The sequence below is a fragment of the Geotrypetes seraphini genome, chromosome 6 (genome assembly GCF_902459505.1).
Source record: "Geotrypetes seraphini chromosome 6, aGeoSer1.1, whole genome shotgun sequence".
NCBI lineage: Eukaryota > Metazoa > Chordata > Amphibia > Gymnophiona > Dermophiidae > Geotrypetes > Geotrypetes seraphini.
Genome location: NC_047089.1, coordinates 121,365,342 through 121,391,246, shown reverse-complemented (window position 1 = coordinate 121,391,246; position 25,905 = coordinate 121,365,342). Strand labels below are relative to the sequence as shown.

Genomic DNA, 25,905 nt, shown 5'->3' with positions numbered 1-25,905 from the left:
AGCTATAGTGAGTATTTTTCTAGCTACACTAATAGCAGAGAATGTCAGCATCAAAACTATGTAAGATGGATGTGTCACCCAGTTCGACTGCAGGTCTGAAACGAACTAAACCAGACCCACCAACACCAGAGAAACTATCATCTGAAAAGAAAGCTGCAATTGCCAGTGATATAGTGCTTGATGAGCTTCGAGCCCTCCGGGATCTAACAACAAAGCACTTTGAAACTACAAAGGAGCTAAAGGATAATCTGGTAGAGATCAATTCTTCTCTAACAAATTTTCAACTATGAATAGAGAAGCTTGAGACCCGTGCTGACTCTATAGCCCTGGAAATGGCACAATATCAAAGCCTTACAGACAAACATATTAAAAAACTGGAGCAAGACCTGGAAGACCTGGCTAATCATAGCCATAGGAACAATCTTCGCATCACTGGTTTGAAGGAGGGAATCGAGGGAAATGACATTAATGTTTTCTTGAAGAAATGGCTGCCCAAAGTACTTCCAATAGACCCCACATGCGATATTGATATTGAACGTTCTCACCAAGTGCCCTCCCACATGTAACAGAATCAGCCTTCCCCACGTCCGATTGTAGTCAGGCTCCTGCGTTTCCCTCAGGCTCTTCAACTACTACTGCAGCTCAATCACACTGGTCTTGTCGTCGATGGAATAAAAATCTTCATAGTCCCAGATTTGGCTCCAACAACCTCCAGGAAAAGAAAGTCTTTCCTCATGCTGAGATTGAAGTCTCCAATATCTAGTGCGTATGATCGTTACTATAAATAACTTCACTAAAGTTTTTGACTCGCCCGACCTACTACAAGAGTACCTGGATCAGATTCAATTAAAGGGACTGGGAACCTGATTAATCATTCTGTATCTGACTCTTTGATGTTGCCTGATGTTGGACACTGGTTAGGTTGTTATATTCTGACATGCTTTTTTACATAATTTTGAATTTTAAACTGTTTCTCTCGAGTTCATTATCTTAATTATAGACTTTTCGCCTTTTCATACTAAGAAGTGTTTTTACTAAAGCTGTTTATTTCTATTTCTCCCGTGTATTTCTGCCACCATTTTGAACCGTTTCCTTCTCTTCCCTGTCTCCTGTATCTTTTCCCATGCTTGCTCTGACTCCATTTTCTTCCTGATGACTTCTTACACTATAAGTTTTGAATATCATACCAACTTTAATTCATGAATTGCGCAGATTAACTCTATTCTTTTCTCTCTAGATTCCTCTTTAGTACTTCTTCGTGGATCCTCTTTCTCATAAGAACATAAGAATTGCCGCTGCTGGGTCAGACCAGTGGTCCATCATGCCCAGCAGTCCGCTCATGCGGCGGCCCTCTAGTCAAAGACCAGCGCCCTAACTGAGACTAGCCATACCTGCGTACGTTCTGGTTTAAGCAGGAACATGTCTAACTTTGTCTTGAATCCCTGGAGGGTGTTTTCCCCTGTGACAGACTCTGGAAGAGCGTTCCAGTTTTCTACCACTTTCTGAGTGAAGAAGAACTTCCTTGCGTTCATACGGAATCTATCCCCAGTGTTCTCACTAGGGCCTTTCAGCTGGGCGGTCCGCCTGGGTAATTTAGATGACCGCCCAGATAAATTCTGCTGCCTCCGCTGCAGCTCAACATTAAAAAAAAAAAAAAAAAGCCGGCTTGATGATTTCACCTTAGCCCATAGCGAACTTATGCTCCGGGGCTTTAATTTGTGTGTGTGCCGGCTTCCCTTCTCTTCCCTCCGAAACCGGAAGTTATGTCTGGGGGGGGGGAGAGAAGGGAAGCCGGCACGCACACTTTGCAGCCTCGGAGCACGAGTTTGCTACTTAATATCTGATGAGGCCTCAACCATGCTGCCTGAAGATATCCATCTAGAACGTGCTCATAGAGCCTTACAAGCGCCACACGCTAACAGGTTGCGCGATATAATAGCCTGTTTTCAAAACTTTAAAGTCAAAGAGGCTGTCATGGCTAAAGCTCGGGTGGAAAAATTATGACCGGCTTGGCGTTGGTCACTTTAAGGCGGAGAGTCGACTTAAAACCGGTCTTGAAGTACTTGCAAAAAAGGCGATTCGCTATCGCTGGCACCACCCATTTGCACTATTTCATCTGAAAGGAACTTTGAAAATAGTGCATTTCATGGAGGATGCGATCCAGATTTTTCTGGACGTGAACTTTGGGGTCCAGGAATCGTCGGCGGGTGGTGGCCTTTGAGATTTCCAGCTTGATGGACAGTTTTACAGGACCTTTTGGCTGTTACTCCTATTCTGGAACTAATTTCAGGGATTTGCTTCTATTTTTCCTGATGTGTGTTTGAGTTGAGATTGTGTGGTGTTTTGTGGTTATTGAGTGTAGCGGAGTGGATGGCTGGATGTTAGTTTTTACTTTCATACCGGTAGGTTGCATTTAAGGTTGGTGGGGAGTGGGAATTGGCCACCATGTGGTGGGATATTTCCAGTAAATTGTTGATTGGGAGTGGGTGGGTGGGGGTGGGGAGCTCAGTAATTTTGTTTTCATTTGGTTCTCAGGGTCTTCAGATATTGAGGAGGGGTTTTGTTGAAGGTCTCTTTTTTTTTAAAGTACAGAGGTGGGAGGGTACTAAAAGAAGTGCTAGATTGGGCAGGGGAGTGAGCTTATGAGGCCAGAAACAAAGGACAGACAGAGAGATGGTGGGCAGTGGTCTGAAGGGAGAGAAGTTGTTCCAGGGGTGTGTGGAGGAAGAGGGAAAGAGATACTTGAAGGGAGAACTGTTTGGAAGAGAAAGGGAGAAATTGTAGACCTGGGGGAAGAAGGCAGTGGGAGAGATGGGGTGGGAGGCAGTTGGAAAGAGACAGGGAGAGAAGATGGATCTGGGGATGGAAGGGAGGTAGTGATAAATTTTAGGCCTGTGTATGGAAGGCAGAGAGATGCAGCATCTCTTTTTTTCCTTCATTTCATTGTTCAGCATCAAGGGGGGAGGGAAGAAGAAAAACAGAAAAGAGAGGGAGCAAAATGTTGGACCATGGGGATAAGGAAGAGAGATGGACCCATGGGAGGGCAGGAGGGAAGAGAGCTAGGATAAGAAAGGGACAGGGAGTTATAGCCTGACCAGTAGAGAGAGGGAAGGGGATTCTGAAAGTGGTGAACCACGTGAATGAGGTCAAAAGAGAGAGAGAGAGAAGTGAGTACATAGTAGAAATGTGGTAATGGGGAGTAGATAGCAGGAAATAAGAGGCTGGGAAAGGAGTGAGATGGGAAATGGGAGAGCTAGGGACAGAGAAGATTGAGAATTGAGAGGTAGCTGAACATTTAAAAAGAAGAAGGGTGAGAAAGAAAGCAAAATTTGAATGGACAGAGGCAAAAAAGAAAAGAAAAAGTTAAAGCTGAAAGGGAAAATCAATATGTTGGAGACAAGCTTAAGGAGGAAATGGAACAAGAGGATAAAAAATTGAACAGCAGCCACTGGAAAGAGAATTAGTTGAAGATAGACAAAAAGCAAAAAGAGAAACTGGGACCAAGATGATGGAAAAACAAAATATCCAGACAAGATAGAAAAAATTGTTTTATTTTGAATTTATTAACTAGAATATGTTAGCTTTGGGATATGTGCATCACAATTATTTTTGTAGTCAGTGGCGTAGTCATATACAGCTGATTTGGGGGAGGGATTGGAGCCCAAAATTAGTGGATGGGCACCAGAGTTTCTTCCTACCTGATGCAATTTACAAATACTTGAGCTATTGGGGATTCCCAAGCCCTGTCACCTGAAGACATCTTCCTCCAGTCTGGCAACCCAAAATCTCCAAGCTTTGCAGCCAATGGCAATATCCTCAAGCTGCCACTGCTTTTATGCAGCAGGGAAGGCAGCAGCTCTGCAATATTGCTGCCAGCTGCAGAACTTGGGAAGTTGGAGGGGAGGAGGTGGCCATCAATTGGTGAGGCTTGGGGATCTCTACTAGCTACAGCAGGGAGATGTTCATTTTAAGGGAGCCTAAGCTCAAAGTGGGAGGCCCAAAAAAGCAGTAATATTTACCCTGACTGAACGATCCTCCACCTGCACCGCTGACAACTGATGTAGCATCCCCGCTCTGAAGAGGTTCACCATAGCTGTAATAGAAATGAATGGGAAAACCACGAGCAGGCATCCCTGTTCATTAGAGTCGGGATGCGGAAGCCTGTGGCTGCTCCCACTGTCAGCGGTGCACGTGGAGGATCACTCAGTCAGGGTAAGCGTTATTGCTATTTTGGGTTCCTCTCCACAGTGTCCCTTTAATGAAGGTTTATTATTAGATACGTACATCTTCTATATTAATGATTGCAAATTTGGGACCTGCTCAGCCTTTTTTTTTTTTTTGCTCATCAGCTAGTGTTAGTGTTTGTGCGGCCCCAGATTTTTTTCGGCCCATGTGGCCCAGGGAAGCCAAAAGGTTGGACACTGCTGCCCTATTCCTTCACCATGAGCAGGGAGAGGTAATTTTCATAGTGTTCCAGGCCATGCACCAACCCTATTCCCCACTCCTACTCCTTCACCGTAAGCAGAGAGGGGTAATTTGCATAGCACCAAATTTGAACCACCAAATTTCCCCGTCCCGCCCTACCTGGCTACTTTTTCGTGCCACCCGGCTGGAAAAAAATTTCTGGGGAGAACACTGTATCCTTTCAATTTTAGAGAGTGCCCTCTTGTTCTCCCTATCTTGGAGTGGCTAAACAACCTGTCCTTATTTACTAAGTCTATTCCCTTCAGTACCTTGAATGTTTTGATCATGTCCCCTCTAAATCTCCTCTGTTTGAGGGAGAAGAGGCCCAGTTTCTGTAATCTTTCACTGTATGGCAACTCCTCCAACCCCTTAACCATCGCTCTTCTCTGGACCCTTTCGCGTAGTACCGTGTCTTTCTTCACGTATGGCGACCAGTGCTGGAAGCAGTACTCGAGGTGAGGGCACACCATGGCCCGGTTCAGCGACATGATAACCTTCTCTGATCTGTTCGTGATCCCCTTCTTTATCATTCCTAGCGTTCTGTTCACCCTTTTCACTGCTGTCGCGCATTGCGCGGATGGCTTCATCGACTTGTCAATCAGAACTCCCAAGTCTTTTTCCTGGGAGGTCTCTAAGTACCGCCTCGGACATCCTGTATTTGTGCATGAGATTTTTGTTACCGACATGCATCACTTTACACTTATCCACGTTGAACCTCATTTGCCATGTTGATACCCATTCCTCAAGCCTGATTATGTCACGTTACAGATCTTCGCAATCCCCCTGTGTCTTTACTATGTTGAATAACTTTGTATCATCCGCAAATTTAATCACCTCACTCGTCGTACCAATGTCCAGATTGTTTATAAAGATGTTGAAGAGCACGGGTCCAAGCACCAAGCCCTGCGGCACCCTACTGGTGATGCTCTTCCAGTCCGAGTATTGTCCATTTACCCCCACTCTCTGTTTCCTATGTTCCAGCCAGTTTTTAATCTACGTGAGTATTTCACCCTCGATTCATTGGCTCACAATTTTCCAAAGTAGTCGTTCATGCGGAACCTTGTCAAACGCCTTCTGAAAATCCAGATATACAATGTCGACCTGGTCACCTCCCTTGTTTTTATTTTTCACTTTTCTCTATACATTATGTTATGAACTGTTGGTCCATGACCTGCACTGGAACTCGTAAACAATATATTTTGCTTACAGATTTATTATTTCTTCAACTGTCAGTATTTCACCCCTTATGTAGTTGTTCTCCGTTGTTTCTTTTTATATACAGGTCATAGAAACATAGAAGATGAAGGCAGATAAGGGCCATAGCCCATCAGGTCTGCCCACTCTACTGACCCACCCCCAAATCTACTATCCTATGGATCCCACTCCTGGTGACAGGTTCCCTTGGCTTAACCCTCTAAGGAATCCCACATGGGCATCCCATTTGCTCTTAAATTCTTGCACGCTGTTTGCCTCGATCACCAGCTCATTCCAAGGATCAACCACTCTCTCGGTGAAGAAATATTTCCTGGTGTCGCCATGAAATTTCCCACCCCTGAGTTTGAGCGGATGCCCTCTTGTGGCTGAGGGTCCTTTGAGATAGAGAATCTCTTCTTCCATCTCGATATGGCCGGTAATATACTTAAACGTCTCAATCATGTCTCCTCTCTCCCTACGTTCCTTGAGTGAGTATAGCTGCAAATTTTTCAGCCTTTCCTCGTGCGATAGATCCTTGAGCCCCGAGACCATCCTGGTGGCCATCCGTTGCACCGACTCTACTCTCAGCACATCTTTTCGGTAGTGTTGCCTCCAGAATTGCACACAGTATTCCAAATGAGGCCTCACTATGGTTCTGTATAATGGCATTATGACTTCAGGCTTCCGACTGACGAAACTCCTGTGGATGCAACCTAACAACTGTCTTGTCTTAGATGAAGCCTTCTCCACATGATCAGCAGTTTTCATGTCTGCGCTGATGATCACTCCCAAGTCTCGTTCTGTTGAAGTTCTAGCTAAGGTCTCAGCATTCAAGGTGTAAGTTCTGCACGGATTTCTGCTGCCGAGGTGCATGATCTTGCATTTCTTAGCGTTGAAGCCCAGCTGCCAGGTCGAGGACCAAAGCTCCAACAAATGTAGGTCCTGTATCATACTATCGGGTGAATTGTCGTCTCTCACTATATTGCATAGTTTGGCGGCGTCAGCAAATAACGTTACCTTACCTTGAAGCCCCTGAGTTAGGTTCCCTATGAATATGTTGAAAAGGAGTGGGCCCAAGACTGAGCCCTGCGGTACTCCACTGGTCACCTCCGATGTTTTAGAGAGGGTACCGTTAACTACCACCCTCTGAAGTCTGCCACTCAGCCATCCTCTCAGACGTTAAATTTAAACCAAACTCAAATTGGCAAAAGACTATACTTCCAGTGAGTGTGAAAGACCCGATATGGGGTGTCAGATATGACCAATAAAAGCAGAACGCTTCAACGGTCTGTCAATTCTTCATACATCCCCAATCGTTATGACTTAGTGATGTCTTTATATATTTTTTCAGTATAATTTATACTTTTTATACTCTTTATACTTTTTATAAAAAAAATTTTCTTTTTACGTTTTTCCGTGCATATATCTTAAAAATATGTTAAATTTAAAGAACTTATCTTCGTTCCATTATGGGTGATAGTAGTGATTAACTTGTGTTCCTGCATTCAAGTCAACGCTCCCCTCTGCCCCTCTGGCCTAGTTTGGTGAATTTGAGTTCTTTAAGGATTGTTCTTTTCTTGAAGCTGGATTTGTGAAGAAGGTTTTTATTGCCTTCCTAAAGTTCCATAGGTCGTCAAGTTCAAGTTCCATAGGTCGCCTAGTTCTCTAATAAATGGGAAAATGAGGTTCCATAGTTTCAGCATGAAATGCGAGTAGGTGTGCCTGTTTTGAGGGCACGTCCAGGGGTAGGAACAATCATCTTTCTTTTTGGGATAATAATAGTTGGCTAGGGCTCTAGATTGGTAGATTGGGAATCATATAGCCTGGTACCAATTGCTGGAAGGTTTTGAAGGCCAGAAATAGGGCTTTAAAGATAAGCAGCCAATAAATCAATGCTAGCACTGGGGTGATATGGTCACGGATGCTCAAGTTTTTTAATAGGCAGACTTCAGCACACATTGAAGGCGGATTAGGTTTTTGGCATATTGACGTACTAGTAATGCATTACAATAGTCCATGCAAGACAACACTAAAGCGTACAGTAGCTGGGCAAATTCTGGTTCTGAGAAGTATGCACTGATGTTCCATAGCTGGCAGAGGTCAACACTATTTGGGAGACGTGGTCTGTGAATGATAGAGTTGAGTCCAGTAGTACTCCTTGGCTGCGGATGCTATCTTTCGCTGTGAGGGTATTATTTCCCCAAGAAAGGCAGGATCGAGGGTACATGCAGTTTCTTTGTGACCCAGAGGAGTTCTGTTTTTGATGCATTTAGCTGTAGTTTGTTTATGATCATCCAATCCTTTACTTCAGATAAACAGCACTGTAGTTTCTTGATTTGCTCATTTTGATTTAGACCCAGGGAGAGGTAGAGTTGGATATCGTTGGCAAATGAATAGATTTGAATTGGGGTTTTTTCTGCAATGTCAATTACTGGTCTGACATATATGTTGAAAAGTAGCAGAGATAGTAAGATACCCTGTGGCACTCCATAGTTAAGTGGTTTTGGTTTAGATATGGTCTGTCCTAGTAGTATTCTCTTTCATTTAGGAAGGCTATATGCTGGAAGTGAAAACGTGATACTGACAAGGTTAACCGTCAGTCTAGAAGAGTTATGTAGGCAGATTGATAGGCTTAAGAGCAATAAATCCCCAGGACCGGATGGCATCCATCCAAGGGTCATCAAGGAACTGAAAGGGACCATAGCTGAACTGCTTCAACTAATAGCCAATCTGTCGATCAAATCGGGAAAGATTCCGGAGGACTGGAAGGTGGTGAAAGGTTCGAGGGGATACCTGGGAAACTAAAAAACTGTGAGTCTGACCTCTGTACCGGGAAAGATGGTAGAGGTATTGATAAAGGACCGCATCATTGATCACTTTGATGGACATGGACTGATGAGGACCACCCAGCACAGTTTCAGCAAAGGCAGATGTTTGACAAACTTGCTGCACTTCTTCGAGGGAGTAAACAGGCAGATAGACAAGGGTGACCCAGTTGACAACATATATCTGGATTTTCAGAAGGCATTCAACGTCTACTTCAAAAATTGTGAGCCATGGAATCGAGGGTAATATACTTACATGGAATAAAAACTGGTAGGCGGATAAGATACAGAGAGTGGGGGGTAAATGGACAATACTCGGACTGGAAAAGCATCATGAGTGGAGTGCCGCAGGGCTCGATGCTTGGACCCATGCTTTTCAACATCTTTATAAACGATCTGGACATAGGTACGACGAACGAGCTGATTAAATTTGCAGACAATACAAAGTTATTCCGAGTAGTGAAGATGCAGGGGGATTGTGAAGATCTGCAACATGACATAATCAGGCTTGAGGAATGGGCATCGACATGGCAGATGAGATTAAACGTGGATAAGTGTAAAGTGATGCATGTCGGTAGCAAAAATTTCATGCACGAATACAAGGTGTCCGGGGTGGTACTTGGAGAGACCTCCCAGGAAAGGGACTTGGGAGTTCTGATCAACAAGTCGATGAAGCCGTTCACGCAATGTGCGGCGGCAGCGAAAAGGGCAAACAAAGTGTTAGGAATGACAAAGAAGGGGATCACGAACAACAGATCGGAGAAGGTTATCATGCTACTGTATCGGGCCATGGTGCGCCCTCACCTGGAGTACTGCATACAGCACTGGTCGCCGTACATGAAGAAGGACACGGTACTACTCGAAAGGGTCCAAAGAAAAGCGACTAAGATGGTTAAGGGGTTGGAGGAGCTGCCGTACAGCGAAAGATTAGAGAAACTGAGCCTCTTCTCTCTCGAACAGAAGAGATTGAAAGGGGACATGATCGAAACATTCAAGGTACTGAAGGAAATAGACTTAGTAGATAAAGGCAGGTTGTTCACCCTCTCCAAGGTAGGGAGAACGAAAGGGCACTCTCTAAAGTTGAAAGGGGATAGATTCTGTTCTTCACCCAGAGAGTGGTAGAAAACTGGAACGCTCTTCCGGAGTCTGTCATAGAGGAAAACATCCTCCAGGAAGCTGAACCAGATTGTACGCAGATAGGGCTAGTTTCAGTTAGAGCACGGGTCTATGACCAGAGGGCCGCCATGCGAGCGGACTGCTGGACACGATGGGCCACTGGTCTGACCAAGCAGTGACAATTCTTATGTTCTTATGCACCCTAGTGCAACATCACAGATTCCAATGTTCTTCAGCCTTGAAAAGAGAAGAGAGTGGTCTATAGTGCCAGAGGTGGCACTTAGGTCCAAAAGAATCAGTAATGCTTCATTTCCTTTATCTAGAAATTTTCAGCAATCATCTATGATGTCTAATATGACTGTTTCTGTTCTATGATATTAGGTAGGTAGAGAGTGAGTCGTTTTTTTTTTTCTATGAAATCCCAGTGCTACCTTTTCCAGGATTTTAGTAGCTGAAAATTGGAGGGTGGCCAATGTTAATGCGAATTTTTACAAAGGGCTCCAGGGGAGATCTGGGAAATTACACTTCAGTGCCGGGCAAAATGGTAGAAACAATTATAAAAAATAATATTGTGAAACACGTAGACAAACATGAGATGGAGTCAGCATGGGTTCAGCTGAGGGAGATCTTGCCTGACCAATTTGACTTCTTTGAAGGTGTGAATAAACATGTGGATAAAGGTGAGCCGGTTGATATAATGTATCTGGATTTTCAGAAAGTTTTTGATAAAGTTCCTCACAAGAGGCTCCTGAAAAAATGAAAGTGTCATGGGATAGGTGGCAAAGTTCAGTTTTGGAGTAGGAATTGTTTAGCAGATAGAAAGCAGAGGGTAAGGTTAAATGGTCATTTTTCTCAATGGAGGAGAGTAAATAGTGGAGTGCCGCAGGGGTCTGTACTGGGAACTGTGCTATTTAACTTATTTATAAACTAGTCTTTAAGCCCGTTACATTAACGGGTGCTAGAATAGATGTGTCTGTCTGTCGGTGTTTTTTTATCTCTCTCTCCTTGGCCGCTGTCTGTATCCTTCTGTCTCCCCCTCCCCCCCCCGAGCAAAGCTGTCTGCCCCCAGCACCCCTCCCCCCAAAACAGCCCCCTTTCCCTATCTCTCCATGGCCCCTTCTGTCTCCCCCTAGCACACCCCTCCCCCCTAACCCTCTCCCTGTCTCTCCATGGCCCCTTCTGTCTTCCCCCCAGAGCAAAGCTGTTTGCGGGCGGCTCCTTGACCAATCCGCGCTTACAAAGGCCCCACACTCGCGGTCTGGCTGGCTCCCCCACCAAAGCCCTTCGCAGCGACAGCCCCTCCCCCTCAAGACACATTTCAAATCTGACATATTGTAATCACAAAACAGAAAATAAAATTATTTTTCTTACCTTTTGTTGTCTGGTCATTATTAATATCATGTAGGGGTCCCAGGCTATGGTTGGCTTTTGATAACTCGCTTGCCAGGGCCCCTTCTTTCTTCTTCCCTCCCTCCATCCCGGCAGCTGAAGACAGGCACCTCCCCCCAGTGGTCTGAGACAGGAGGGAGCATCCGCAATGCGCAGATAGTGTTAGGAGAGGGTCTGAGGGTAAAGAGGGGCTCAACAGCGCACAACCACCTTTCCTTCCCTCCCTCCATCAGGTGCAGTGCAGCTCCACCAATGTTAAAAGGAGCCGCGTCGAAATCGGAGGCCTGCCACTGCCGTAGCACTTTCCCCTCTGCCTTAGTCCTGCCCCTTCTCTGACATATGGGACCGCGGCAGAGGGAACGTGTTACGGTGGCGGCAGGGCTCCAATTTCAAAGCAGCTCCTTTTAACATAGGCGGAGCTGAACTGTACCTGAAGGAGGAAGGGAAGGAACGGTGGGTCAAATTTCGGCAACGGCAGGGCCGGACGCAAGAGGAACCGCCACCGCGAAAAACCCCAGCAAGGAAGCCAGGCGACGGAGAGGGCAGGGGGTGCCGTTCCGCAGGTGGAAAGTAGGGAAGGCCAGACCGTAAGCCGCGCATGCGCACTATACTTCCTAGCTACAGCTCATGGAAAACTTCATAGGAAGTGCGCATGCACGGCTTACCGTTTTATTATATTAGATGATCTGGAAATTGGAACAACGAGTGAGGTGATTAAATTTGCAGATGATACTAAACTGTTCAAAGTTGTTAAAACACATGCGGATTGTGAAAAATTGTGGATGGACCTTAGGAAATTGGAAGACTGGGCAGATGAAATTTAATGTGGAATGCAAAGTGATGCACATTGAGAATAATCTGAATCACAGTTGCCGGATGCTAGGTTTCACCTGCGGGATTAGCGCCCAAGAAAAGGATCTGGGTGTCATCGTAAGCAATACAATGAAACCTTCCATTCAATGTGTGGCGGCGGCCAAAAAAGCAAACAAGATGCTAGGAATTACTGTAGATACTGTAGGTATGTCATTCTGGAGACCCACCGTGTCCTTCCTGCACCTGCCTACTGTTTTATTCTGTTCTTCTGCAAATTTGTCTTTCGGATGCCAGTCAGCCTTTTGGAGCCTGAGGAATTCTGTTTAAAATGTTTCTAGTCTACAGAGGTACTGCCTGAGCTTCTTTGATGGTTCTGTTGGCTGTTACTTGTTCATTGAGTGTTCAAGTGTTGTTATGTTTGAGCAGAACAGTTGATTTATTTGGGAAATTTCCCATATTTGTCCTTACTTCACATAATTTCAATGGAGCTTTTGCTTGCTTGGGTGGCAGTAGATCTCCTGGTGAAGTAGGAGGATCACATATGGCATATGGCTTGCAGCCATTGGGAGATAACCCGCTTGTCCAGAATGACAAACCTATCTACTGGAAAAGATATTATCCCAGGACAAGCAGGCAGCATAATCTCAATGATGGGTGACATCACCGACAGAGCCGCGGTATGGACCACTTCAAAAGTGCATCGCCACTTTAAGTGTTTAGTAAGTTCGTGATAGCCCGCGCTGCGCATACGCGAGTGCCTTCCCGCCTGATGTAGGCACGTGATCAATTCAGTTTCCGCGGAGCTAAGAAGTCGCATTTCAATGGCTGTTGAAATATTTTTCTTTTTCAATGCCTTCCCGCTCTCGCAGTTTGTGAGTTTTCAGTCATTTTTTCATTTTACTTTATTTCTTTCTTTGATTTAAGAAAGAAAAAAAATATATATATATATATAAAACAATTTTTGTTTTTTCTGTTTCGCGGGTTCGGCCCGGCGGGGCCTGTTCTACCACCTTGGCCTCCAATTTTGATCTTCTTGTCGATGGTCCACCCGCAGATGGGTTTTAAGAAGTGCAATCGCTATGCTCGACCCATATTGGTAACTGACCCACACCACTGGTGCCTCCAGTGTTTGGGGCCTGAGCACCGCCCAGAGACTTGTACCTAGTGTTCTTCTCTTCAGAAGAGGACTCTGAAAAACTGCCTTCTTCAACAGAAACTTCTTTTCGGTGTCGCTATGGAGGGGGATCTGACATCACTACTGACTTCGACAGCACCAACCAAGGCAACATCGTATCCTTCAACACGGCAGAAACATCTCCAGTGTCGCAACCTTCTGTGGGTAAGCCAGCTAAGAAGCATTCCCCTATCCTATCTGGGACTCGGGTCAAAAAGGCATTGAGCCAAATCATGCCAACCTTGAAGAAGTCCCATAAGCGCCCGGTCCCGATCTTGGTGAGTGCCTCAACATCAGCTTCCTCATTGCCGGGCCAGAGTGTGGCACCAGTGGTACCGGCTAAAAAGAAAATGGTACCGGTGCTTTCACTAAAGCAAAAAAATTGACAATTTATTTAGGGAGGAATTGGGTGAGCATTTTCAAATGAAGTTACCGACCCAACTCATGCCCATGTCGACACCGGTTCTCCAAGCTGTATCGACACCAGCTCTCCAAGTGATGGTTCAGTCTGAGCAAAGGGCACCGTCCACACCTCCCATTGATACTCCACCGGTGTGGAGACTATCAACATGGGAGTCGATTGATCCCGTCCCACGGCACCACTCATCTTCTACACAGACATCTGGAGAAGTGACTGGTGCGGTCTTGGATGAAACATCTTGAGCCTTCGACACTGAGTCTTCGACACCGGCCTCACTCCATTCAGGACTCAGACTTGTTTGGAGACTCGGAACAGGAACCACTCTCGTCTGATAATGAAGACTCGGCCAGTTCAGATTCACCTCAACATTCTTCTCAACCTGCTGTTTTTTCAGAGAGATCCTCTTTTTCCAGATTTCTTAGGAAGATGTCTGAAGACCTGTTTATTCCACTGGAGGTGGACTCCAAATATAGTAAGCAGTTTTTGGAGGCTCTAGACTATGACCATTCACCAAAGCTGAAGCTACCCCTCCATGACATTCTGTGTGAGACTTTCTATAAAACTCAGTTTTTCATGAGTCTCTTGTGGAATCGACTTTGAAGAAGTCTATAGGCGCTAGTGTCTGCTTCTGTACCACCTAGCAGAGAAGGTAAAGCGATAAACAAATTCAGTAAATGCCTTTACCAAAATGCAATGTTGGCAAACCAAGCTGGAAACTATAATTCCCACTTTTCATTCTACCTGAAACATCTGGTTAAGCAATTTTCATCTTTTGAAAAATATATTCCCTCATGCAAAACTCAATCTTTTCAAAACCTTATTGCTTCAGTTCTACAATTGAGGAAATATATGGTTCACTCTATCTATGACACGTTCGAGCTTACCTCACAAGCGGCAGCTATGTTGGTGGCTATGAGACGTCTTGCCTGGCTCCGTGTCTCCGAACTTGATGTCGACCATCAAGATCGTTTAGCTAATGCTCCGTGTTTTGGGGATGAACTTTTTGGACCATCCATGGATACTGCTACCCAAAAATTGTCTGTCCATGAGACCAGGTGGGATACTTTGGTCAAACCTAAGAAAAAGCCTCCGCCACCTCGTGCCTTCAGGCCTACACCTTCTGATCAACACAGTTTTTCTGCTAAGCCTGCTACTCCTGCTCATGCTCAGCCTAGGAAGCAAAAGCAGCAGCAACGTCAACAACCTAAGCAACAGGCTGTTTATCAAAAACCCACGCAGATTTTTTGACGTTTCTCAAGAGCATAGCCACAGTTCCCATTCTCCAACAGTTACCTCAGCCGATCAGAGGACGTCTTCAGCATTATGTAACCCGTTGGGAGCTCATCACTACAGATGGGCCTACTATCGTCCACCCGGGCAAACCGGAGATATCGATGAAGAAATGGAAGCCGAGATAAAGCGATAATGCACAAGCGGTAACACGGTTATTATGGGAGACTTCAACTATCCCGGGATAGACTGGAGTCTTGGAAGCTCAAAATGCGCTAGGGAGACAGAATTCCTGGAGGCTACACAAGATTGCTTCATGGAGCAGGTTGTTAGAGAACCAACGAGAGGAAATGCCACTCTGGATCTAATCCTAAATGGGTTAAGGGGACTTGCAAAGGAAGTGGAAGTAGTGGGTCCGTTGGGAAACAGCGATCATAATATGATCAAGTTCAAGGTTGAGGTTGGAATACCGAAAGGAAAGAGAACTATAGCGACAACTTTTAACTTCAGGAAAGGAAACTACAAAGCAATGAGGGAAATGGTAAAGAAGAAACTTAGGAACACTTCCAAAAAATGGCAAGCGGTAGAACTTTGCCTGGTCTTTTTTCAGGGACACAGTGAGCGAGGCGCAAAAGCTATATATCCCCCAAATTCAAAAAGGGGTGCAAAAAGAGTCGAACAAAAGACCCAGCGTGGATAACTAAAATAGTGAAGGAAGCGATAGGCAATAAGAAAAATTCATTCAGGAAATGGAAAAAGGACATAACTGAGAGGAACTGGAAAGAGCACAGGAAGTATCAAAAATAATGTCACCGTGTGGTTCGAAAAGCCAAAAGAGAGTATGAAGAGAGGCTAGCCAGGGAAGCACGACATTTCAAACAGTTCTTTAGGTATGTTAAAGGGAAGCAGCCGGCTAGGGAGGAGGTGGGACCGCTGGATGACGGAGACAGGAAGGGAGTCGTGAAGGAAGAGAAAGAAATGGCAGAAAGACTTGTTCTTTTCATCTGTATTTACAAATGACACATCCAACATACCAGAACCTGAGCAAATCTTCAAAGGAGATCAGAAAAATTAACATCCATGGAAGTGAGCCTTGAAGACTTACGCAGGCACATAGAAAAATAAAAAACTGACAAATCCCCGGGTCCAGATGGAATCCATCCAAGGGTTCTGAAGGAACTAAAGGAGGAAATAGTGGAACTACTGCAGCAAATTTACAATCTATCCCTGAAAACAGGCGTAATCCTGGAGGATTGTAAGATAGCCAACGTTACGCCCATCTTTAAAAAGGGATCAAGAGGTGACCCAGGAAACTACAGATCGGTGAGTCTGACCTCTGTTCCAGGGAAATTGGCAGAAGCACTGATAAAAGAAAACATCGATGAACATTTTGAAAGAAACAAAGTTCTGATAACCAGCCAACATGGTTTCTGCAAGGGGAGATCGTGCCTAACGAACTTATTGCACTTCTTCGAAGGAATTAACAAACGGATGGACAAAGGAGACCCCATAGACATCATATACCTAGATTTCCAAAAAGCCTTTGACAAGGTGCCCCATGAATGCCTACTCCGGAAACTGAAGAACCATGGGGTGGAAGGAGACATACATAGATGGATCAGAAACTGGTTGGCGGGTAGGAAACAGAGGGTAGGAGTGAAAGGGCCACTACTCGGACTGGAGGAGGGTCACGAGTGTGGTCCCGCAGGGCTCGGTGCTTGGGCCGCTGCTATTTAATATATTCATAAATGATCTAGAAACAGGGACAAAGTGTGAGATAATGAAATTTGCGGACACCAAACTATTTAGTGGAGCTTGGACTAAAGAGGACTGCTAAGAATTGCAAAGGGACTTGAACAAACTAGGGGAATGGGCGACGAGATAGCAGATGAAGTTCAACGTTGAGAAATGTAAAGTATTACATGTGGGAAGCAGAAACCCGAGGTACAACTATACAATGGGAGGGATGTTATTGAATGAGAATACCCAAGAAAGGGACTTGGGTGTAATGGTGGACATGATAATGAAGCCGATGGCACAGTGCCCAGTGGCCACTAAGAGAACGAATAGAATGCTAGATATAATCAAGAAGGGTATTACAACCAGAACGAAAGAAGTTATCCTGCCGTTGTATCGGGCGATGGTGCACCCACATTGGAATACTGCGTCCAATAACTGGTCGCCGTACCTTAAGAAGGATATGGTGTTACTCGAGAGGGTTCAGAGGAGAGCGACACGTCTGATAAAAGGTATGGAAAACCTGTCATAAGCTGAGAGATTGGAGAAGCTGGGTCTCTTTTCCCTGGAGAAGAGGAGACTTAGAGGGGATAGGATAGAGACTTACAAGATCATGAAGGGCATAGAGAGAGTAGAGAGGGACAGATTCTTCAAACTTTCAAAAAATAAAAGAACAAGAGGGCATTCAGAAAAGTTGAAAGGGGACAGATTCAAAACGAATGCTAGGAAATTCTTTTTTACCCAATGTGTGGTGGACACCTGGAATGCGCTTCCAGAGGGCATAATAGGGCAGAGTACAGTACTGGGGTTCAAGAAAGGATTGGACAATTTCCTGCTGGAAAAGGGGATAGAGGGATATAGATAGCGGATTACTGCACAGGTCCTGGACCTGTTGGGCCACCGCGTGAATGGACTGCTGGGCACGATGGACCTCAGGTCTGACCTAGTGGAGGCATTGCTTATGTTCTTATCTCAGGGTGTTCACCATTATAAGTCAGGATTACACTCTCCATTTTCACACCCTGCCTCCAGATCATCCTCCAATAGAGTCTATTTTGGATCCTGCACAGTCCTCTCTTCATCTTCAGGAGGTTCAATTCCTTCTTCTGCTGAATGCTATTGAGGAAGTACCTCTCAGCGGACTCAGGGATTCTACTCCCATTACTTCTTAGTTCCCAAGAAGATGGGAGTACTGCGACCCATTCTGGATCTCAGAGATCTCAACAAATTTCTAGTCAGGGAGAAATTCCGGATGCTCTCCCTCACCCTTCTTTATCCTCTTCTGGATCAGAATGATTGGCTATGCTCTCTGGATCTCAAGAAAGCCTATACCCACATACCAATCCATATTGCTTCCCGCAAATATCTTCATTTTCAAGTCAATCAGCACCATTACCAGTACAAAATCCTTTCTTTTGGCCTGGCATCGTCTCCCAGGGTCTTCACGAAGTGCCTGATTGTAGTGGCTGCATTGCTTCATTTGCACAGCCTGCAAGTCTTTCCTTATCTGGACGACTGGTTGATCAAAGCTGTCTTTTCTAAGGAAGTGCTCCTTGACACATCTCGGACCATCTCTTTCCTACAGGTCCTGGGATTCGAAGTCATCTTCCCCAAATCACATCTTATTCCGACTCAACGTCTACAAATCATAGGGGCGATCCTGGGCACCACTCTAATGAGAGCGTTTCACCCTCCAGGTCGCATGAACACACTACTTTGCCTCTGTCAGCAGATGTTTCAAATTCAATCTATCTCAGCGAGACGCATGATGGTTCTTCTAGGCCACATGGCATCCACAGTTCATGTGATGTCCTTAAAAGGCTACATCTTCACACTCCTCAATGGGTCCTTGCTTCTCAGTGGTCTCAAATGACAGATTGTCTCTCCAAACACATTTCTGTGACATCATCTCTTCTGCAGTCGCTTCAGTGGTGGTTGACATCTTCCAATCTCTCCAGAGGTCTATTGTTTCATTTGCCCCCTCATCAATAGGTACTAACGACGGACGCATCTCCTTATGTATGGGGGGCGCACCTGGACGGTCTTTAAACCCAGGGTTTTTGATCTGCCACGGAGAAGTTTCACACCAATCTTCTTGAGCTCAGTGTGATGTATTATGCCCTCAAGGCTTTTCAGCATCGTTTATGCCCTCAAGTCCTTCTCCTTCACACGGATAATCAAGTAGGAATGTACTACATAAACAAGTAAGGAGGCACGGGCTCTCCTGCTATGCAAGGAAGCCCAAAAAAATTTGGACTTGGGCAACTGCTCACAACCTTTTCTTGAAGGCTGTCTACATTCAAGGGGAGAAGAAATTCCTAGCAGACAACCTCAGCAGAATGCTTAAGCCTCACAAATGGACTCTCAGCTCGACAGCTCTCCTTCCCATCTTTGCTCAATGGGGCACTCCACAAGTGGACTTATTTGTAGCTCACCACAATCACAAGTTTCCCCAGTTATGCTCCAGACTCTACTCTACTCTCATCGTCTGGAGGCCGATGCATTTCTGTTGGATTGGACAGGCCTGTTTCTGTATGCATTCCCTCCAACTCATCTCATGTTGAAGACTCTTTTCAAACTCAAATGAGAGTCAGCCACCATGATTCTTATTGCTCCTCGGTGGCCCAGGGAACATTGGTTCTCCCTTCTACTTTAACTCAACACCAGGGAGCCAATTCCTCTGCCAATCTTTCCTACTCTACTTACTCAGAATCAAGAATCTCTTCTACATCTCAACCTGCAATCGTTACACCTGACAGCTTGGTTTCTCTCGAGCTGAATCCATCTTCTTTATACTTCTCTCAGCCTGTACGCAATATTATTGATGCCTCCAGGAAACCAGCCACTCAACAATGTTATCAACAAAAATGGACTAGATTTTCTTCCTGGTGTCTGCTTCATCATTATGATCCAACTTCCTTGTCAGTGGAGTTGGTTTTGGATTATCTACTTTCTCTGTCTGACTCTGGGCTCAAATCGACATCCATCAGAGTTCATATCAGCGCTATTAGGGCTTTTCACATGCCAGTTGGAGGAAAATCTCTTACTGTTCATCTTTTAGTCTCCAGATTCATGAAAGGGCTTTTTAATGAGGCTTTTTAAACCTCCTCCTATAGTCTGGGACCTTAACGTAGTTCTTTCCAGGTTGATAAAGCCACTGTTTTTACCAATAGCCACAGCTCATCTCAAGTTTCTCTCCTGGAAAGTAGTCTTCTCATCGCCCTTACCTCTTCAAGGAGGGTCAGTGAGTTACAAGCCTTGGTGGCAGATCCATCTTTCACAGTTTTTCACCATGACAAAGTGTTTCTGCGTACTCACCCAAAGTTTCTTCCAAAAGTTGTCACGGAGTTTCATCTCAATCAGTTGATTGTTCTGCCAGTGTTTTTTCCTAAGCCTCATTCTTATGCAGGAGAAACCGCATTGCACACTCTGGACTGTAAATATGCTTTGGCCTATTACATCGACAGGACAAAGCCTCACCGTACTTCTCCTCAACTCTTCATCTCATTTGATCCTAACAAGTTGGGGCACCCTGTTTCCAAGAGAACGATTTCCAACTGGCTGTCTGCTTGTATATCGTTCTGCTGTGCTCAGACTGGACTGCCACTGAAGAGCCGTGTCACAGCTCACAGAGTCTGAGCTATGGCAGCTTCTGTAGCTTTCTTTAGATTTACTATTGATGAAATTTGTAAAGCTGCCACCTGGTCCTCAGTTCATACATTCATTTCCCACTATTGTCTGGAGTCTTTCTCCAGACGGAATGGGCACTTCGGCCAATTTGTATGACAAAATGTATTTTCTTAAAGGCCAACTCTCCCACCATCCCATGCTGTAGGCGATTGCTTCCTGGAACAACTTGTCAAGGAAAATACGAGAGAAAATGCAATTCTGGACTTAATTCTAAATGGTCTATGAGGACCGGCAGGTATAGATTAGAATTAGAAAGGACGCTGCGAAACAGTGATCACAACATAATCCACTTCAACCTAGACACAGGAACAAAAAAATTGATCCAAAATGACTGCCACGGCACTGAACTTCCGAAAAGGGAACTACGAAGGGATGAGAGTCATGGTGAGGAAGAAGATTAGGAAGAGGATTAACACTGTAAATACACTAGAGCAAGCATGGTCCTTTTTTAAGGACACAGTCACTGAGGCGCAAAATCTATATATACCGTGTATCAACAAGGGTTCCAAGAGGAAAAAGAACAAGGATCCGGCATGGCTCACTGTAACAGTGAAGGAAGAGATCAGAGACAAGAAGACTTCATTTAAGGAATGGGAAAGGACAAAAACGGACGAAAACTGGAAAAAGCACAAATAACATTAAGGCAAGTACCATAAGGCGGTAAGAGGGGCCAAAAGAGACTATGAGGAAAAAATAGCCAAGGAGGCAAAACATTTTAAGCCATTCTTTTGATATATTAAGGGGAAACGACCCACGAAGGAAGCAGTGGGGCTGTTAGATGACCATGGAATAAAGGGAGTGCTAAAGGAGAATAAAGCCATCGCCGACAAACTGAACACAATTTTTGCGTCTGTATTTACCAAAGAGGATATATCCAATATACCAGAAGCCAACAGGCTATACACAGGAAATGAAGACGGGAAACTGACAGGGTCGACAGTCAGTCTAGAAGAGGTATGCAGACAGATTGATAGGCTTAAAAATGATAAATCCCTGGGACCGGACGGCATTAAGGAACTGAAAGGGGTTATAGCTGAACTGCTTCAACTAATAGCCAATCTGTCGATCAAATCAGGAAAGATTCCGGAAGACTGGAAAGTGGTGAATGTTACGCCCATTTTCAAGAAGTTTCGAGTGGAGATCCGGGAAACTACAGACCAGTGAGTCTGACTTCAGTACCAGGAAAGATGGTAGAGGCGCTGATAAAGGACCACCGCATCATCGATCACCTTGATGGACACAAACTGATGAGGACCAGCCAACATAGCTTCAAACTGGTTTCCGTCATTGCCACTCTACAGAACTTTCTTTGCTAGGACTCACTACCAAAATTCTATATCATCTAGACCACCATCAATCAGTACTGCTCATCTCTTTAGATCTTTCCTCTGCTTTTGATACCATAGATCATAGCCTGCTTCTAACACAGCTTCACGAAATAGGCATATCCAATCAGGTCATGGACTGGTTTGTTTCCTATTTTACAGATAGATCTTCTAAAGTCATGTTCAACGGCACATCCTAAGAATCCTTTTCCACTAAACATGGAATACCGCAGGGATCCATCTTATCACCACTGCTCTTTGACATTGCCCCTTCTGACAGATGGCCAATCCATTGGCTTTATCGTATTCGCCTTTGCGGATGGTGTGCAACTGATTCACCCCATCGATCTCAACAACATAGAAGTAATAGCTATCATCAATCAGAAATTAGGAAAAATCAAAGCTTGATTAGACTCAAATAAACTTTCTCTTAATATCAATAAATCTAAACTTATGTTTTTCCCTTTAAAGATGGAGCCACACTTCAGGCTCCTCTGAAGCTCGAATCTTTCCCCATCAAAGTTGTTCCCACTTTAAAACTGTTAGGTGTCACTCTTGACAGTAAATTCTCGTATCATTTGCATATTAGTACAGTCGTTCAGAAATGTTTCTTTCGACTCAGAATGATACGTTCCCTGGCTAGGTTACTTGAACCAGCCTCTCTGAACTCACTAATTCACTCTTTAGTAATTTCCTGCATAGATTATTGCAATGCCCTTTATAAGGGCATTACAAAAAAGGAAATTAGACGGCTTCAAATTGTTCAGAATACAGCAATTAAGATCATTTGTGGAGCAAAAAATACGATCAAGTTACAGCCCTTTTGTTTAATGCACATTGGCTTCCCATTGTACATAGAATTAGTTATAAAATCCTACTTTTAACATTCACTACAAAATCAAATAACCAACCAGATTTCATTAATAGACTTTTAATTCCATATAACTCATCAAAATCTTTCCGGTCTGTGTCTCAGAATCTCCTTACTATTCCCTCCCTGAAATCAATTAATATGTTGCGCTTTAATAATTTTGCTGTTACCGCCCCCTACTTTATGGAATTCACTACCTAACCACCTACGTAGCGAGTCCGATTTAAAAGAATTTAAAGCAAAGTTAAAAACATTTTTATTCCAAGATGCCTTTGGATAAACAACTGTCCTTTTAAGGACAAAACTAAAGCATTCTGCTATTTTTCCCCATTCCTATTGTTATTTCCTTCTATGTTCTTCCCCACTATCCTATTGTTTGGATGTAAGTCCTTACATTTTAACAGAGTTTTAAGTCAGACTTTGATATTATTTAATATCCCTTGTTTTTAACGTGTTTTTATGTAATTTTATATTGTAAACCACTTAGAAACCTGAATAAGCGGTTCAAACAAATCTTTTAATAAACTTGAAACTTCAGCAAAGAAAGATCTTGCTTGACAAACTTACTGCACTTCTTCGAGGGAGTAAATAGGCAGATAGACAAGGGTGACCTAGTCAACAATGTATATCTAGATTTTCAGAAGGCATTCAACAAGGTCCCGCATGAACATCTACTTCAAAAAATTGTGAGCCATGGAATCAAGAGTAATATACTTATGTGGATTAAAAACTGGTTGGCGGATAAGATACAGAGAGTGGGGGTAAATGGACAATACTCGGACTGGACAAACATCATTAGTGGAGTACCGCAGGGTTCGGTGCTCTGACCTATGCTCTTCAACATATTTATAAACAACCTAGAAATTGGCACGACAAGTGAGGTGATTAAATTTGGAGACAATACAAAGTTATTCAGAGTAGTGAGGACACAGAAGGATTTTGAAGACCTACAACGAGACATAAACACACTTGAAGGAATGGGCCGCAAAATGGCAAATGAGGGTCAACGTGGATAAAGTGATGCAAGGTGATGCATGTCGGTAACAAAAATCATATGCACAAATACAGGATGTCCGGTTCTATACTCTGAGAGAGCTCCCAGGAAAGAGACTTGGGAGTACTTGTAGACAAGTCAATTAAACCATCTGCGCAATGCCCTGCGACAGTGGCAAAAAGGGCAAACAGAATACTAGGAATGATTAAGAAGGGGATCACAAACAGATCTGAGAAGGTTATCATGCCACTGTACCGGGCCATGGTACACCCCCACCTGTAATACTGCTTCCAACACTGGTCGCCATACATAAAAAAAGACAAAGTACTACTCGAAAGGGTCCAGAGGAGAGCAACAAAAATGGTTAAGGGACTGGAGGAGTTGCCATATAATGAGCGGCTAGAGAAACTGGGCCTCTTCTCCCTTGAAAAGAGGAGACTGAGAGGTGACATGATCGAAATATTCAAGATATTGAAGGAATTGACTTAGTAGAGAAAGAGAGATTGTTCACCTTCTCTGAGGTGAAGAGAACGAGAGGGCAGTCGCTAAAATTAAAAGTTCTTCTTCACCCAGAGAGTGGTAGAAATCTGGAGCGCTCCTCCAGAGGCTGTTATAGGGGAAAGCACCCTTCAGGGATTCAAGAAAAGGTTAGATAAGTTCCTGCTGGACCAGAACATATGCAGGTAAGGCTAGACTCTGATAGAGACTGGTCTTTGACCTAAGGGCTGCCTGCTGGGCATGACGGACCACTGGTCTGTCCCAGCAGCGGTAATTCTTTTGCTCTTATGTTGTTAGCTTGGAGGTCACTCATCAGTGAGAATATGCTGCCTTTTTGTCCTGGGATAAAGCACAGTTACTTACCGTTAACAGGTGTTATCCAGGGACAGCAGGCAGATATTCTCACAACCCACCCACCTCCCCAGGTTGGCTTTTTAGCTGGCTTATCTTAACTGAAGGGCTACATCGGGCGGGAAGGCACTCGCGCATACGTGATGTGGGCTATTGCAAACTTTCTAAATATTTAAAGTGGCGATGCACTTATAAAGTGGTCCTTACCGGGGCTCCGTCGGTGATGTCACCGATCAGTGAGAATATCTGCCTGCCGTCCCTGGATAACACCTGTTAACGGTAAGTAACCGTGCTTTATCAAAGTAAGGATATAATCTCTTTATATCCAGTTTATGCTATCTTCTTACATTTTAATGTTTGCCTAAAAAGTAAGGTTGATAAACTGGATGTCAATGGCTGCAAATAAGACTGATTATTTCAGAATATTTAATATTTAAATTAACATGTTAAAATGTTTATAAATATCTCAGGCATATTTACTGTGAATATCCCAAAATTAATATCCTGAAAGATAAATTCTTGACATTAATATTGCCATTGTTTTCACTAGTAGAGTACTTCAACTGCTGAGTAAATTTATTTCAGTTCACATTTATACAATTTTTGGTTTTGTAGGTTTTGCTATTTGCATATAAGCAAGCATTAGCAAATAAAATGTATGGAAGAGGTCTCAAATTTGCAACAAAACTTGCAGAGGAGAAACCATCTAAAGAAAATTGGAAAAACTGTATACAGGTAAATGAAAATTTTTTTATATTAACCATACATAGAAAATTAAACCAGTGTTTCTCAACCTTTTCAAGCCAAGTACCTCCTAAGCCTAACAAATACCAATCGAGTACCCCTGCACAAGCTCCGCCCCAGACCTGTCCAAACTCCGCCCCTGCAATTTATTCCATCCATTTTTCATATACACACAATATAATCTTATTAATACGTAATGGTAACTGTAAAATTTTTTTTAAAAACCACAAAGCACACTGTACGCAGAGAAAATGCTAATTATATATATTCAGTTTTTTCTCAAAGAGGTCAAGGCAGATGACTTTAAAATATGCAATCAGTAATAACTATAGAAAAAATAGACAAATGTAGAGCAAAATATAGACAGCCTATAGAAATTCTCAAAACTTCTCCTTTTGATTGGCTGGCTTGAAACCTTCTCTCTGATGTCAGAATTGATGTCAGGGAGAAGGCTTGTGGGCTGGTCACGTGCAGTCACTGCATGCGCCTGGCCCATCTCTGTTTTTGCTGCTGGGGAGGGGTGTGTGGGAATGGAGCATGTCAAGTGGCAGGATCAGCTGTGGGGGTGAGGCAGGGAGGAATCAACGGTGGTGTTGGCTTTAGCTGGGGGAGGCAGCAGTGAGAGATCCAGGCGGCAGTCAGCCCGCGTACCCCCAACAGGCAGCCCGCGTACCCCATGTTGAAAAACACTGAATTAAACTGTTTATTAAAAAAATGTTTAGCAATGAAATGCTGCTCAGATTTTCACAGCATAGAAATTATGAGTCTGACTAAAGGGTCACTTTAACAAAGTGTGTTAAGTATGTAACACAGGAGCTAGCACATGCTGTTTATCACAAGGGCATCTAACAGTTAACACTGACTTGGGATACAGCATGCGCTAATTCTCATTCGTGAAGGGCAATTCCGTAAATGAGAACCTGTATTTACCTACTTGGCACATGTAAATTCATAGAATACTAACACACGAACAAAAGATCCGGTATGGATAACGAATGAAGTAAAGAGGGCAATAGGTGACAAAAAAAAATTGTTCCGAAAATGGACCAAACCGAGGAAAACCGGAAAG

At 44.0% G+C, this 25,905-nt stretch overlaps 1 protein-coding gene across 4 annotated transcripts in view; it reads left to right on the top strand.

Moving 5' to 3' along the window:
- TPP2 (tripeptidyl peptidase 2) overlaps positions 1-25,905 on the top strand; it is a 1,323,399-nt gene that overhangs the window by 1,287,084 nt on the left and 10,410 nt on the right. For all 4 annotated transcript variants that reach the window (XM_033947626.1, XM_033947627.1, XM_033947625.1 and 1 more), the window contains one exon: positions 24,708-24,827. In XM_033947626.1, the coding sequence (XP_033803517.1) occupies positions 24,708-24,827 (120 nt within the window). The remainder of the gene's footprint in view (positions 1-24,707; positions 24,828-25,905) is intronic.